A 14,811-nucleotide genomic window follows, 5' to 3' on the forward strand; every position below is an offset into this window, starting at 1 on the left:
GTAAAATTAAAATGATTTTTTATTTTCATGCCTTATCACCTGTATTTTCATTTTGTTAATTTCAAAGTACCGGTAAGCTTTAAATGCACTGTACAAGATTTGAGAATGAAAAGTACCATTTTTGTTAATGCACTACGATATTATATAATTCACTTGTTTAGTAAAGCGTGTAAGAGACAAACATAAGTCAGTTCTTTTTAATTTCTTGATCTTTGTTTGACTTTATGATTTATTGATAAGTTTTTAGTCTATGACACACAAAAAAGGGGCCCTTTTAAGATATTTGACCTAAAATAAATAAGAAGGTCACTCATCTACACTGTTTGCCTCCAGGGAAAATATTGAATGATTTATGAATAGATGAAGAAGTTATTTAATATATTCTGTATTCAGACTATCATTGAATGTACGTCCTAACAAGTTGGTCATCATTTGATATGTGTGCTCTTAACAACAGATGTTGTATCATGTTTCACAAGCATTTTTAAGTTATGGTTTTAATGGGAGATGAAGGCAATGACTGCTTGCAATTGAAGCTTACTTAGAATTATAGTAATGGTATAGAACACAATGATTAGCTATTATCACATCCCATATTTGCTTGCTTTGGTAGCGGTGCATGAGGATATATATAGGTATTGGATCGGGTGTATAATCTTGGCAGCAGAAGGATTCAATTGCAGCGGGTTGTTAGTTCCTTCTGGATAATGTTGTAGAGCCTATGACATTTGGCTTTGCTTGGCTGTAGACTATATGACTAGCAGTTCATGTCAGTGAATTTTTGTTGAACGATTTGGACGATTCTGATCCAAATGAAATCCCTCTATGCTTGTGAGGCTTGATACCTTCAAAGAATGTTTGTGTATTCCTTGTACCTTATATTCCTTCCCTCCCCCTCTATACTCTTATTTGTCTGTCAAGATCCTTGACAAACATGTTTATGTTTGAAGTAACTTTGAAACAGGATCATATACACTTCACTTTTCATCACTGGGTCAAACACTGTTATTTATTTGCTATATTCACTGTCTTTGTTTCTGTCTATGGGGTATGGAGAAAGATCTTAACATTTTTTCTCTCATTATTTATGTATTTTATGTGATCCTAGTAGAAGCACTCTTTTCTCAAGTGCGGTTTTCTACACAAACTGCAAGCTTTTGGATGTCATTTAAAAAACTCACTTTTGAGAATGAAGTGGTTTTCAGTGTGGTCATTGCTTATTACTGTGCTGCTGTCACTTTTGGGTAAGTGGGGGAAAAGGAAATGAAAAGAAAAAGAATGTGTATTTGATTTTAAAAATCTCCAGGAATTACAATTTGTTGTGGTGTATATTTCATTAAAACTTTAATATATATGATAATTTTCATGAAAGTCAAACTTTGACAAAAATTCATACATTTGATGAAATAATTATTTGATGGAGATAATTTTATAGAAAAGTTTTGAATCAAAAGCTTGCAGGACTGTGAAGATATGAGTTTGATTTGCATGACGCTATCCAATTAATGATTTATTTAGCACTGTATATGATTTCAAATCCTTTGTGCTGCTTTCCTCTATAATATATTGATTCATAATGAGACACAATTGAGCTGTGTCAGATAAATATGAATCTCTTTATATATACCATATATATATATTTTAAATGATTCTTATCCATGTTTGATCAATGTATTAATTTTGTTTCACTTTGCTTCTTTGGCTCTTATTTTCATGTTTATCTGCAGAGTGCATGTTCTTGGTCACTACCTATCAGCCTTGTCATGATATCTATAAACAAATGTTTCTAGACATGAATATATTTGCAGAATGTTTATATTACATGTATTTTCTCTCCCTTTACTCCCTTTTTAGCAGGTTTCTGACCCCAATATGCAAATTTCTGGCTGTGCATATAGCCCTGCATGTGTCCTAAAACTTCCTAACTGCATGTCTGCATCTTCCAATTGGCACTTTTCCTAACACCTTTAAGCACCTTCCATATTAAAGCATCTTTGGAAATTAATGCATACTAATGATTTAGATTTAAACTTTAAAAATGTCCAGCTTGCATGTAAGACATACGGTAGGCTACATAAATAGAATAAATGATAACATGACTATTCCATGATAATATACCGATATACAGTTGAAGTGATAATTGATTGGTGCTCTTGAGAGAGTATAAATGAGAGAAAAATTAATTCAGATTTTGGAATGTGATATATGCTTTTTTTATGACGGTTTTTACACTTATACAGTGTACATGTTATCCATTGGATGTTTGTTGTTTTTGTCATTGTCATGTTGCTTTTCTTTGTACCTATGCAATTTATTTCTTTTTCGTCAATAATGATATTTCCCCCATATCACGTGTCGCTGTCCTTTGATCATGCTTTCTGTAAGGAACCAAATACGATGTTTCATATGCATGAATGTTTTTATGCACACTATAAGAAACCTAGCATTTGTATGAAGGAAGACGGCTGATTCAAGGCTTTAAGATATACTGTAACACCAGAACACCAAATTTCAAGAAGAGTCCAGATTTGTGAAGTATGCTTCCAAATATGGGAATCAACACACTAATTTTGCTATTTGCAAAAGTTTCTTGCCGTGAAAATGGCCATCAGGAACAATTCACAAAAAGTTTATGTTGAAAGTTTCTGGTTTAATAGTAAGCATATTGTGGATTACTGTGTGTTTGGTGCTCTTTCGTCAAAGTCCATTATTGAGAATATTGCTTATGGACTGATATACATGATATTCTTGTAAAGAGATCAAAGAAATTGAGAGATAATGGTGTGTTTGAGCTGGAACATTTTCACATCTGGAGTATGAAAAATCATCATAGGTTGTGCATTATTTGAAGTTATAAGATACCATTTAAATGTAATGTTTTACATTTTAAAACACAAGTTACAAATTTAATTTTCAATAGCTATGTGTACTAAGCTTCTAAGATCATAAAGAAACAAACACCGGTGAAGTATTTCGAAAATATAATTGTGGCAGGTTGTTATGCCTCATAGCTTCTTCAATTTGCTAAAATGCTGTGTGTGTCTGTCATGTTCTTCAAAGTTGTGAAGAAATTTTAAAAAAAAAGTCATTTCTCTGGCCATTTTTTCACCAAAAAGCTGAGATTTTAATAAAAACATTAAAAAAGCATTGAGGATTGTTATACTTATAAGCTGAGGATGTTAACATTGAATATAACTATCTATCACGTGAATGGTGGTAAACCAGACTTTTTGTTCTACCTTGAAAACTGTTCATGCTTAAATGCTGTATTGAATATATTGATAATAAAAGAAGTAAAACAAAAACATGCAAAGCTTCACGTCCCTAAGAATCAATTGCTGTGTAAACACAAAGACATAGAATACATGTTCATTAAAAAAGCCCTCAAATCAGCTGCAGACATTTGTGTAGTGATCATTGTAGAATGTATCATTCTCTGTCGTTGTTGAAAATTAAATTGGAAAAGAAAAAAATATTAATAACCAATGTCTATAATCATACCACTTTGTAATGAACCATAGTTCACCTTCATTTGAAGTAATATATGTACAATCTCTAATGTTATTTGTGATATGAATGAATTTATTAGTATGTGTTAGTATTAAAATGATAGATTTAATGTAAAAATCAGTTACTAAGGTAATTTGGTTAGTCGGTGGATTGTGCTTTTAAATACGGTAATAGTAATTTGAGAGTAATATATTTAACAAGCACCCTGTAGTCTGAAGTAATATCCATTTGAATCTATGAAATAGTATTCTGAAAATATACCTCTTTTTTGTAAGTTTTCCCCCTTATGAATTTTGACTCTGAGCATATTATATGCATTGAAACCCACAAAAAAAGCAAACATAATTTTTCGTTTTTTGTTTGTCTTAGAATCATAGAAATTAAAGTAAAGATATGGTAATCCTAAATAGTATTTAATTTATTTATTGTAGAAATGTTAATAGCAATATTGTGAGCTTGCATACTGAAATTCACTAATTTTAATTTACTCCAGGATACTGTTAGTGTTTAGCTACAAGCAAATAAATTCCTTTGAATGATAAAGGGGATGGTTTCTGATGTTCATATACATGAATTATTTGCCTGAAAATGTCACTTCCAAGGGACTAATTTCCAGGTCCATTTAGTTTGCTAGAATATTCTAATTTAGCTTCAGAAAAAGATTACCATATATTATGTTGATATGACTCCATCACAATCAAGCTCAAATCCTTTGTGAAGTCTTTGGTAAAATTTTCTTTAACTTTCCTTCAGCCATTTCTGACAATGAAATAGTTTTGTGCTGTACCCAACCCTTTTCACTTGTTTCATTTGTTATGTATTAAGTTTTTTTCTGTATCTTATACATTCTTCAAGCATAAATAATTTCATTTTAATTTAGTCAATAATATGCATGCAATGTAGTGTACTTATTTTTTGTATTAGATTTGTAAAAGTGTTGGAGGCCCGTCTGGAAACTGTGGTCATAAACATGTGTGTTTAATAGTTTAACATTGATGCATGTTCACTGAAAATAGAAAGAGTACCGTTGTCACTGCAATATGCACTGCACTGCCACACCCAAGTAATGTCAACAGAATTTAATGAGCATTTTAGTAAGGCTATATAACAAATCAATGACCACTTCTAAATTAATATTTTCAACCTAAAGTAAACTATGTGCCATTAAATTATTTTATATTGAAAGCAAAAGTGAATGCAAATGGCGAAAGAGAATAGGGCAGCATTCATTTTCCCCCTTCTCAACCCACATTTTATGAAACTTTCATAAATGATAAGATTGTCTGAATGAATGTTTGATATTTGACAATACAGCCTAGCTAGAACGAAGATATCCGTCTTTACACCTCTTTGCAAATGATGTCACCTTGGAACATACACCTTTGATTACCCACACTGGTGCACTGAACCCCCACCCATGCCCCTTCTAGACTCAGTTACACTAAAACATCCCTGCCCCGTTAATATTCTATCCCCACACACATTCCCTTTAACCGGTTTAATATTAAATTGATCCCTTTTATTTTGTTCTCATTTATGTTTTGTGTTTTTCATTTAATGTTCATGTTTTCATGAATGATTTTTCAAACTTATTATTTTGTTTCTTCTTTAATCCTGACAGATGTAATTTCTTAGTCTCATTATAATTTAATCCCTCATTTTCCCCAAGCAGCAAGTGTTCATCAATCTGGTTCAATGCTCTCTCTCCCTCTCTCTAGTATAGAAGTTTACATCTTAAATATCATCTAAACACAATGATTGGCAGCTTAGAAATGGGCATGGTCAAAGTCACAATAGTTTTAGGTTGATGTTCTGTATTAAAGATTAAATAAAACTCACCAATCTTTCATATGGAGATGCTTTCTATCCCTGTCATCGAATTATTGTGAGCCCAAAATATACATGGGTATTCCAATATCACACATTCATGACTTTATGTGATCTATCCTTAATGTTTTAACACAAAAGTAACATCAGAAATCTATGTAATTTTGTTGTCTTTCATTCATGTTTCGCAGCTTCTCTTAATATTATTGTGACTTGTGACCGTGTTAGAGCTGCCACTCTGTAGTAGAAGATAGAGAGCGAGATAGAGAGCAATTAAAGTGGCCCTTAAGCATGCCTGCATGTTGAACCCAAACCTATGTTATGTCCTTCTTATCATGTCAGAATGGTGATGGCAAGTTAAGGAGAAGCGGTTCGCTGTCCAAACTCAGGGCATCGGTGCGGCGTAGCAGTACTAAACTTCTCAACAAGCTCAAAGGAAGAGAGTCCGACGATGATGGAGGGTGTGTATCTACTCTCAAATATATCCTAGTTGGCCATAGATGGGGGTAGAGGGGCAGTGTTTTTCAGTCATTTTTTTGTAGAGTTTTTGAGACTGAATTAAGACAAAGAGATTATTCTTGAAAGATGATTAACCTTCTCAGTACACACTTGTTATTGTTAATTTATTTTTAGAAATCTTGTTATGAAGTGAAAGTAGAGTTTCATGCTTTTTGTTATTGGATGGGATTAAAATGAGGCTTTTTATAGCATAACTGGAACACTCATCATTTTACAATAACACATTACGATTGCCTGAGATCTAGGGACCTCTACTTGTTTTCCACTTAAATTTTTTTTCTCAAGAATATCTGCCTATTTGTCATACTCTTGGCAGAATTTTACCATCCTTTTGCTTTGCTAGAGACTTGGTGAATTAGAAGTAAGATCCTGCCAGAGTATTCCATTTTACAGAGGGTAAACCTTTAAAGTGGCTAGCTTAATAAATTGTGTTTGTCCTTCAAAGAAGTTATATAGCTCCCCTGTCTCTGTAGTAAGGGTAATTATGTTTATGGACAAAAAGATTTAAATGGCTTTTGGGAGAGTTCTAGGACAGCATCAGTGTAACCATAAAGCACTAACTAAAAACTAGAAGAAGCTTGTTCATTTATTAAGAGTGAACTTAGTGTATTATTTCAGAGTTATATCTTGTGGCAGGTAACATACTTCTAGGTGGAGTAAGCTTAGATCATTGCTGTATTTAGCAGACAAACTAATTGCCTCAACTTTTTTCTAACATGCTTGTAACATTAATAGAATGTATGGAAATTCCTCTGAATACCTACATTATGACGTTTTCCCTATACGTTCCTCTCTTACTTTTACAATTAAAACCTTGAAGGTCTGACATTTTTGATGGTTTAATGGATATGGTGAAAACTGGGTGAGTTTGGCTTTATCAGCTGGTCTTGACGTAAAGTGCCTTGTTCGCCTGTGGGGATGCATAGAGTCTTTGTTACTTTCTATGATCGATATAAAGCCCTCTTCCACTGAGTACGGCATGCATTGCCTATAAATAGAGTATCTCAATATATGAAGGAAACGTAGTCATCTTGAAAGATTAGAACTCTGACCTAGTGTTCAGTGGCCGGTCTGTTTGCCTTTCAGTTAGAGCAGGCATTGCATGTATTCCGTTATCAAAACAGTCATTGTTATCACTGTTGTTGTGCAGAAAAAATATAAAAAGTAGTGATTTTTATGAAATGTGGGGTTACAGTCATACCTAGTTATAGCTAGCCCGAATATAAACTAAGTTTAAATTATTTGGGCTTGGGAAACAAAAACAAAATAATGATGAACAACATATACATGCAAGTGTACAGTAATATCTGAATACAAAACTGAAAAAGTAACCAATAGACATCTAAGTCTAAGTTCATTCAAATTTTTTTAAAGATATTGCTGTAGACTATTTGTTTAGCCTCAAAACCTTAGTTCAGCTTTTGATCATTTATTAAAGAATCTAGGTTTGTGGGAAAGTTAGAGGAACTACAAGCGAAAGTGTAGTGGCTGAAATTGTGTTTACTGTTTGGACCAGTGTGTATTGTCATGATGGTATATGTAGCCATTGCCCAAACACTCTCTTTAGTTAAAGTATATGGCTCTCTCAAGTCAATGGTTTTTATTAGCATCATTAATGAAATGTATGCATAGTACATCATTGTTTCCCAAAATACCACTGTAGCTCCCCCCCATTGCGCTTTCATTATCTTATTTAGCTATGTGTCAAGAAATGTGGCATTATTTATTTGCTATGATTTTCTTATGATTATAGCTGTTGTTTTTTATTGTTCATTTATGAGCTTTGTGAACTTGTAATGATTGTGTTTGTGGATATTGTTGTACACAGCATATACACAAGAATATTAATTCTATGTTTGAAATATTTCATATTTACGTATACCTGTGTATCAGTAATTCATTTCCTTGAAGCATAACTAGACAATGTAACCTTTAATAGTGATATTGTTACATTATTGTATAATTATTGCAAGTGAATATCAAGACATACAAGAATTTAAAAACAGCAACAGATTCACATTTTCGTCAAGAGAAGTCCACTTTAACATCAAATTCAATCAATAAATTTTTGGGGAAAAAAAAGAAAAATAGAGGAGTGGGTATGGGTCAGAGGAAGGTTGAAAATGATCCAATCAAAAAATAAAGATTTTGTGGATTTTCGAAGCTTTGAAACTCTGTACACCAATTGGCTACTCGCAAATGCTCTCCATTTGGAAAAACTTACCATTTGTTCTTTTGAGGAATTCATGGAATTAAAAGAAATAAACTAGTGGATAGTAGTAGCTCACAAAGGAAATCATGGAGTTACTAATTGATGCAGTTCTTTTTAACATTTTAAAGAAAAGATGGCTTCCTCATACTTCGTACATTGCATTTTTCGTCAAAACTTAAATATTATTGGTCTGATTTGTTCTGCTTTCATTGAAATCAAGGTGGTTGTTCAGGTAGTATATACACAACAGTATATACTATAAGGTGCCATTGGTTCTATAAAATAACATCATCCGAATGGTCAGGTCAAAGAGGATAAAAAAAAAATTACACAAAATCATGAATTACAAATTTAAAAACTTATCAATCGAAAGTATAAAGTTGCTGTGCAAGTCTGTGTCAACAAATATAAAAAAATATGTAGAGACATTTTTGTATTATCTTGTGATTGCAGTTGTATTTAACTCCAGTGTGATGACTATTATTGGTTCTTACAATTGTTCTTTGATCAGCATCTCTGTATCTTATTCTGTTACATCATTAATGGTTCCACAGTGCTTACTATGTCTTTACTATGTTGCTTCAATTTGGTTCCAAGTGCTCTCTTTGCTTTTTAGTTTTCCTTAGTGACGTTAACCTTTTCGTATCAATGGAAACAAATCACCTCTGTGGGCGTGGGGGTTCTTAAGTTGTGTTTAGTAGCAAGAGACTCAAATTTCTTCCCTCTGAGCACTCTCTTATCATTTGTTCATGTCATGTTTGTACGTCAGTGTGTGTATTGTTTGTCTGTCACCTCTTTGTATCATCCTTGAGAGCCAGAAGGGCATTAACTCTGTGTAAAAGCATATGAATTAATATCCCTCTGGCCCTAAGCAAACGATAGATATTATTACTGTAATTTTCAACACATCTTCTAAAGTTAATCATTTCTTCTGACCACCGTGTTGCACCTGTAGCCGTTGTTTTACAGGACTCTTGTTGGAGTTAGTCCATGTGACCCTATCCTGATGACTACAACATGTGGTTGGTGGCAATGTTGCATGCAATATGATGTTGCTATCTTTCCATTGCCCAAAACGTATATTTTACTTTACAATAGCATCGTCTATTTTGTTGCTTCCTTGCATGTTGTTGTTTTGCACTCCTGGTTTCTATGCCAATCTCTTCAATTTTGCATGCAGAAAGTGTATTGAGAGGGCCAGACTGGACTTTTTGAAATAATTCTTTTTTGAAATAAATTTCAACCATAGAAGCTCAAAAATTGTAATTATGTTTACTTACATGTATTTTCTAAAAAAATTACCAAATTCAGGACCCGATGAATTAATGACATCATTAGAAAATTATATTTGAATGAACCTTTTATTTTCGTCAAAATGATTGACCAATTTCTTTTTAGAAAATTGGTTTTAAAGCCTCCTTTACAACATCTTATTGGTGTTAAATTGCAAATCAGGTAGGTTGTCAAAATTTTGATGATTTAAGCTATCTTGCTGTATTTCATTTGACATAATTTATCCTTTTCTTTGAAATTGCATATGAAAAAAAGGAATTTGTTACAAATTGTTTGGAAAATGATGATTTTTAAACAATTGATATCAATGTGGGGGGAAATGTCTCTCTTAAATCAACCTGATATTTGATATTGATAAATGCACCAATACTGAGGATGAACCCAACACTTTTGATGATTTTCCAAACTTTTGACATATTTTATGAACATTTTAGAAAGTTATCAAAATGGATTTTGTTCAAGTTTTGCCAATGTAAGCAGTTTTTAAACATGCAGGATAATTCATTGACTGATAAATTTTGTGCTAAATTAATGTTCAAAAATATCAAATATAAATTGTATAATTCTTAGGAAGTAAACAAAAATTGTGGAAAAACACAATCCAGTTGGCTCTTCTCAAGGGGTTTTCTCACTCTTTTTTCTGAAAATTTCTTATTGATTCACTGGAATCAGAAAGCCCTTGCTTGTATTGCTCGCATCATGGCAATGACCTAGAATGTTGGATATTTTGTTAATGTGTTGAGCCTTGAAAACTAAAGATCAAACATCAGAGATATGTCTTTTGGATACACCAAATTATGTTGATACCAAGTCTGAAAATTTGCATGTGTGATGATATTCAGCTGGGAATGTGCACTGTACATGCAAGCTTGCTATAACATGGAGAACTATTATATCAAAAGAAAAGATTCTAAAAAGATGTCATCCTGGATATTGAAAAAAAGATGATATGATGTGAATGTTGTTTGCCATGATCCTCACCAACTATTGACACTCCTGATCTTCTTGATATCTTTGTCTTATCTTTGTCCTTATCTTTGTCCCTCACGTTGGTTGGCCAGTTTCCGTAGAAGTAATGGAATAGAGGTGTGTAGAAGTCTCTCCGTCCCTGTAGAGGTATATGTACGTAAGACACTCACCTACCTCCCTCCCTCCCTCCGAGCAACTCTCTCCTCCTTCACAGTGCATGAACCCCAACCTTTTGTCTTGTTCCTGCATGGACGTGAAGAATTACCCTGATGATTTTGTGAACTTGTTGATTAGTCTATCATATATTTCTTTTCTTGTAATGAATGATGCATTTTGTGCTTTTCTTTGATAATGATATTTTGTTGTATGTGAAATGGTCCCTTTGATAAAAGTGGATATATGTGTACTGGTAGTAGTTTTTTGTGTCTACTTGTCTTGTCATCATACCCTTATATCATAGGATAGACATTAATGAAGCACTGTGGTAACCATAAAAAAAGCTGATCAATTGTACTCTTTGCTAATGGACCAATATATACTCCATCCTTCCCTTTCCATTCTGTAGTGCCAAATTATTGGTGTGTTAACAATGCCAAACAAGCTGTGTACCCTTGATGTGTCTTGTGGCACCTTTGTGAGTGCAGATGCAAACATGAATAATCTCACTGTAGTCTAAATTGGTTGACAGCAGATTTGCATGTTAACCCTCAAATAGGACAAGTAAGCTGAATTTAGAAAAGGAAAAAAAATGCAGCAGTGTGAGCGCTTAATTTAGAGTGTAGTCTGAATGAAGTGTAGTCCTTTGTCATATTGACATTTGTTTCCATTCTTTTTTAGAGCGGAGGGGGCGGGGGGGGGGGGGGGTAAAAGGGGAAGATAATTATAAATGGATATGGGATTGTAGCATATTAAAACAAAAACCTGAACAGTGATTTTGATTATTGTTTTTACTGTAGTTTTCAAAATCTCTGATTAATGATATGGGGAGCCATCCGTGGTTATGAATATATGCCAGTGAATCAGATTTTTTGATTTTTTTTTTATATTGGAAAGAGTAATACCAATTAGTCATTGAAAAAACTAAGATATCTGCCCCTGTATGGCTTATTATGGATGCATATATGATATAGCATGCACCTCTATGATTTTTTGACTTGACAGCTTATTTTAATTTATCATGAGATATGTTACTTATTGACAATTTATATTCTTGACCATGCCTTATATTACCTTATTTTCAAATCATGTATTTCATATATGATTTGAAAATAAGGTAATACATGTACAATGTAATGATATGTCAAGTTTATCATTTTTTTCTTCTTCATGAATCCAGTTATTTCTATTATTTTTATGTACTGAATTGCATTTGTTACCTTGTAGGATTTATATCTAGTTTTGTGATTCAGTCATTCTTCTCCAGAGTATCTCTCTCACATTTTTTCAAAACTATATATTAATGTATGGTGATGATATTTCTTTGTCAGTTTGTTGAACATATTGTTTACCAGATTTGTCATAATCCTTTCCAAACCGTCAGAATATTGTGCAGTATATTCCCTAGATATTATTGAGTACTTGTAGAGAAGGGGCTCTGCAATTTTATGCAAAACCTTAAGGGAAATACCAGCAATGCTACATGGCGCTTGACTTTGTTTCGTTGCGAGCTAGAAGGAATTAATTCTTATTCTTTCAAAGTGTCAGTCTAGTTCTCAACATCTGATATTTACCGTTCATCTCTCCAAACGTTTTTAATCATAAATCGTCCTCTTCAGTGCACACACAGGACATACAATATGAAAGTATATCCTCATAAATCCATACTATGAGCATAGATCAATTGTTTTCTTTCCCTTTTCACCTACTACATGTATTTGTGTTGACCTGTTGGTTATAACACATATGGTGCAGCATGAATTTTCATACACTTCAGCCCAAGTTTAAGAGATGATATCCAGTATTTTTATAAAACATATTCACAAAAGAGGAATACCAATTATACTGTATCATATATATTCTTCACACTCACACATGATTAAACTTAAGACAAGCCATTGTCAGTGCATCTTGGTATGAATAGATTTTTAATCAAATGTTGGTCATTAACAGACATCTCAATCACCTTTAATCATATCAACCTCAGATATATCATCAATGCCATCATATCAACATATTATATTTTATGACACATATACCTGTTAGTCTTCATTAATTTGTTTCCCCTTCATATTAAACCTTCCACGTATGTTTGATTTTGTCTAATTCATAACAGTCCCTCTTACAATATATCCTAAATGAGTTAATGTACAAAGTTGACATTATCAGAAATAACTTTCAGATTTATTATTTTTAAGCTGGTTAGCAATCACTTGTATTGTCAAGTTTGAACAAAATTTTAAGTAGGCATTCTGACAAAAATGTATTTGCAAGGTTATGATTCAATAAGGTATATTTTTAAAGGGCATGCAATTATTTATTCCTTCAGAATTTAGTATCATCCTCTTTAAGATATTCTGTATGATGATATTTTTGTCTGGGGCCAGAATACCCTTCTGGAAAAAAGTGTAGAAAGTGTAGAAACTGGAAAGGATTTTTTTCTTCTAAACTTCGCTACAAGGAATATTTACACAATACTCTTTACTTATTTCAATGATATTGGTTGAACTTCTATATAATTATCAAATAAACTATTATAAAGAAAAAGGTTTACCTTACAATATCAATAATAATATCCTGTCAAAAAACATGGGTAATAAGTGAACTTATAAAGTGAAAATTATTTGCCTTTTCTCATTTGATTGAATTTATCTTGTACTTTATTTCTCAAATAGTGTTTAATTGTTTCCTGTTTTTCTCTCCTCAGCATGAAAAGAGCTAGTTCTATGTCAGTGCTACCCAGCAGGGGGAATGATGAGGTGAGTAATGGTATCAGGTCTCGTATCAAGAATGATGAAAGTTCACAGTTTTATATAGGAAGATTTTGCGAATTACATAGTAAAGCACAAGCTTGATGAAATTAAAATAAATATATATATATAAAGGATTTCCAGGAGTCATAAATGATAACACATCATGAAGTGATATCAAACTTTCTTCTTCAAAATGTATAGAGAGTTATTAGAAAGGTACATCAAAATATTTTGTGAACAGAGGAAGGAGTGGCCGTTCCAACACAAGAGATGTGAAAACAGTTTTTAAGAAATTTTTTTACATAAATATCTCAATTTTTGATTTTTTTTTCTTCTTGATTTTGTTGTTACAGTCAACCCCGGCCCCCATTCAACTCAGTCAGCGTGGTCGCGTCGGAAGCCACGACAACCTTTCTTCACGTCGGCAATCTGGAAACTTCTGAGACGATCCCTTCATCAGTACCTCCATCCATTGCACAAACTTTTAGCGAGTTGAGATGATCCCTGCCTGATAAGAAGGCAGCAGAATTAGTCCAGCATAGCTCTTTTTTTTCAATGGCACAGTTGAATGATTCGTGCTGCTTCAGTTTTGTCCCTAAAAATCGGTTCGTAGCAACAGAAGTGCCATAATACCCTGGATTTGGATTTCCAGTCTGCAAGAGGAGCTGATAAACAATGTGATGAACACTTGTTTCATCTTGGCATGCAGAACTTACCACAGAATTTGTCAAAATCATATAGATTAGCTTTTAAAGAAGATGGCAAAATGAGGACAATTACACATTGCATCTCAATTGTCTTACTTTTAGAAATCCACAATAAGATCAGTTATTGACTTTAGTAAAACCAGATGTAGATAGCTCACATATCCATGATGTACTAAGAGAATGGAGGCTTCAAAGGTTTTGTGTTTCTTTTGCAAATGAGAATTACAGTTTGGAATAGCACTTGAATTCATATGAACCATTTGATAAAAATATGTAAATTATAATCTCATTTGATTTCATTGCTGTTCAGTGAATGCAGTGTCTGTCATTTCATCAGGTCAATACTTGAGAGATTTGTTTCTGCATTTTTTGATTGATTTTGATCACAGTTGTCACTTTCAAAGCACATTTATAAATAAAAGAGTTTGAATTAAATAAGCAATGCATTTATTGTTAACAGACTTTCTGTCTCACATCATTGCAAAATGAATATAACTTTCTCACTTGCAAAAGAAAGACAAAATAGTACTTGCTTTCTTGTGAAGAAGTATGAGGGCGCATGCCACCCCCTGGCATGAAGTGCAATGACTAGTGCACGTACTGACTGAATGTTGTTATGTCTCCTTGGCAACCCATACCAAAGTGGCACATATGTAGAAAGTGACCATTATTTAATTGAATGTAGCTATATATAGAACATGTACAAATTTGAAGAAATAAGACAAGAAAATTAGACAAATTTGGATTTATCTGATTTATTGTATATTGTAATTGATAGATACTTTACAAGATGAGAGTTTAATAACTGGAATGATTTCTTGTAGCTTGTCGAGAAGGCTTGCTTCAAAAGTAGACATAGATGTAC

The 14,811-nt window shown here is 32.9% G+C and overlaps 1 protein-coding gene across 18 annotated transcripts in view; it reads left to right on the forward strand.

Annotated features, from left to right (window-relative positions):
* LOC373373 (kinesin light chain) overlaps positions 1-14,388 on the forward strand; it is a 64,841-nt gene extending 50,453 nt beyond the window's left edge. For 4 of the 18 annotated variants that reach the window (XM_030998275.1, XM_030998281.1, XM_030998276.1 and 1 more), the window contains 4 exons: positions 5,680-5,798; positions 6,677-6,718; positions 13,194-13,245; positions 13,593-14,388. In XM_030998275.1, the coding sequence (XP_030854135.1) occupies positions 5,680-5,798; positions 6,677-6,718; positions 13,194-13,245; positions 13,593-13,682 (303 nt within the window). In that variant the 3' untranslated portion in view covers positions 13,683-14,388. 18 annotated transcript variants of the gene reach the window in all.
* Positions 14,389-14,811: the final 423 nt, after the last annotated feature.

Source organism: Strongylocentrotus purpuratus, unplaced genomic scaffold (genome assembly GCF_000002235.5).
Source record: "Strongylocentrotus purpuratus isolate Spur 01 unplaced genomic scaffold, Spur_5.0 spur5_scaffold_5, whole genome shotgun sequence".
NCBI lineage: Eukaryota > Metazoa > Echinodermata > Echinoidea > Camarodonta > Strongylocentrotidae > Strongylocentrotus > Strongylocentrotus purpuratus.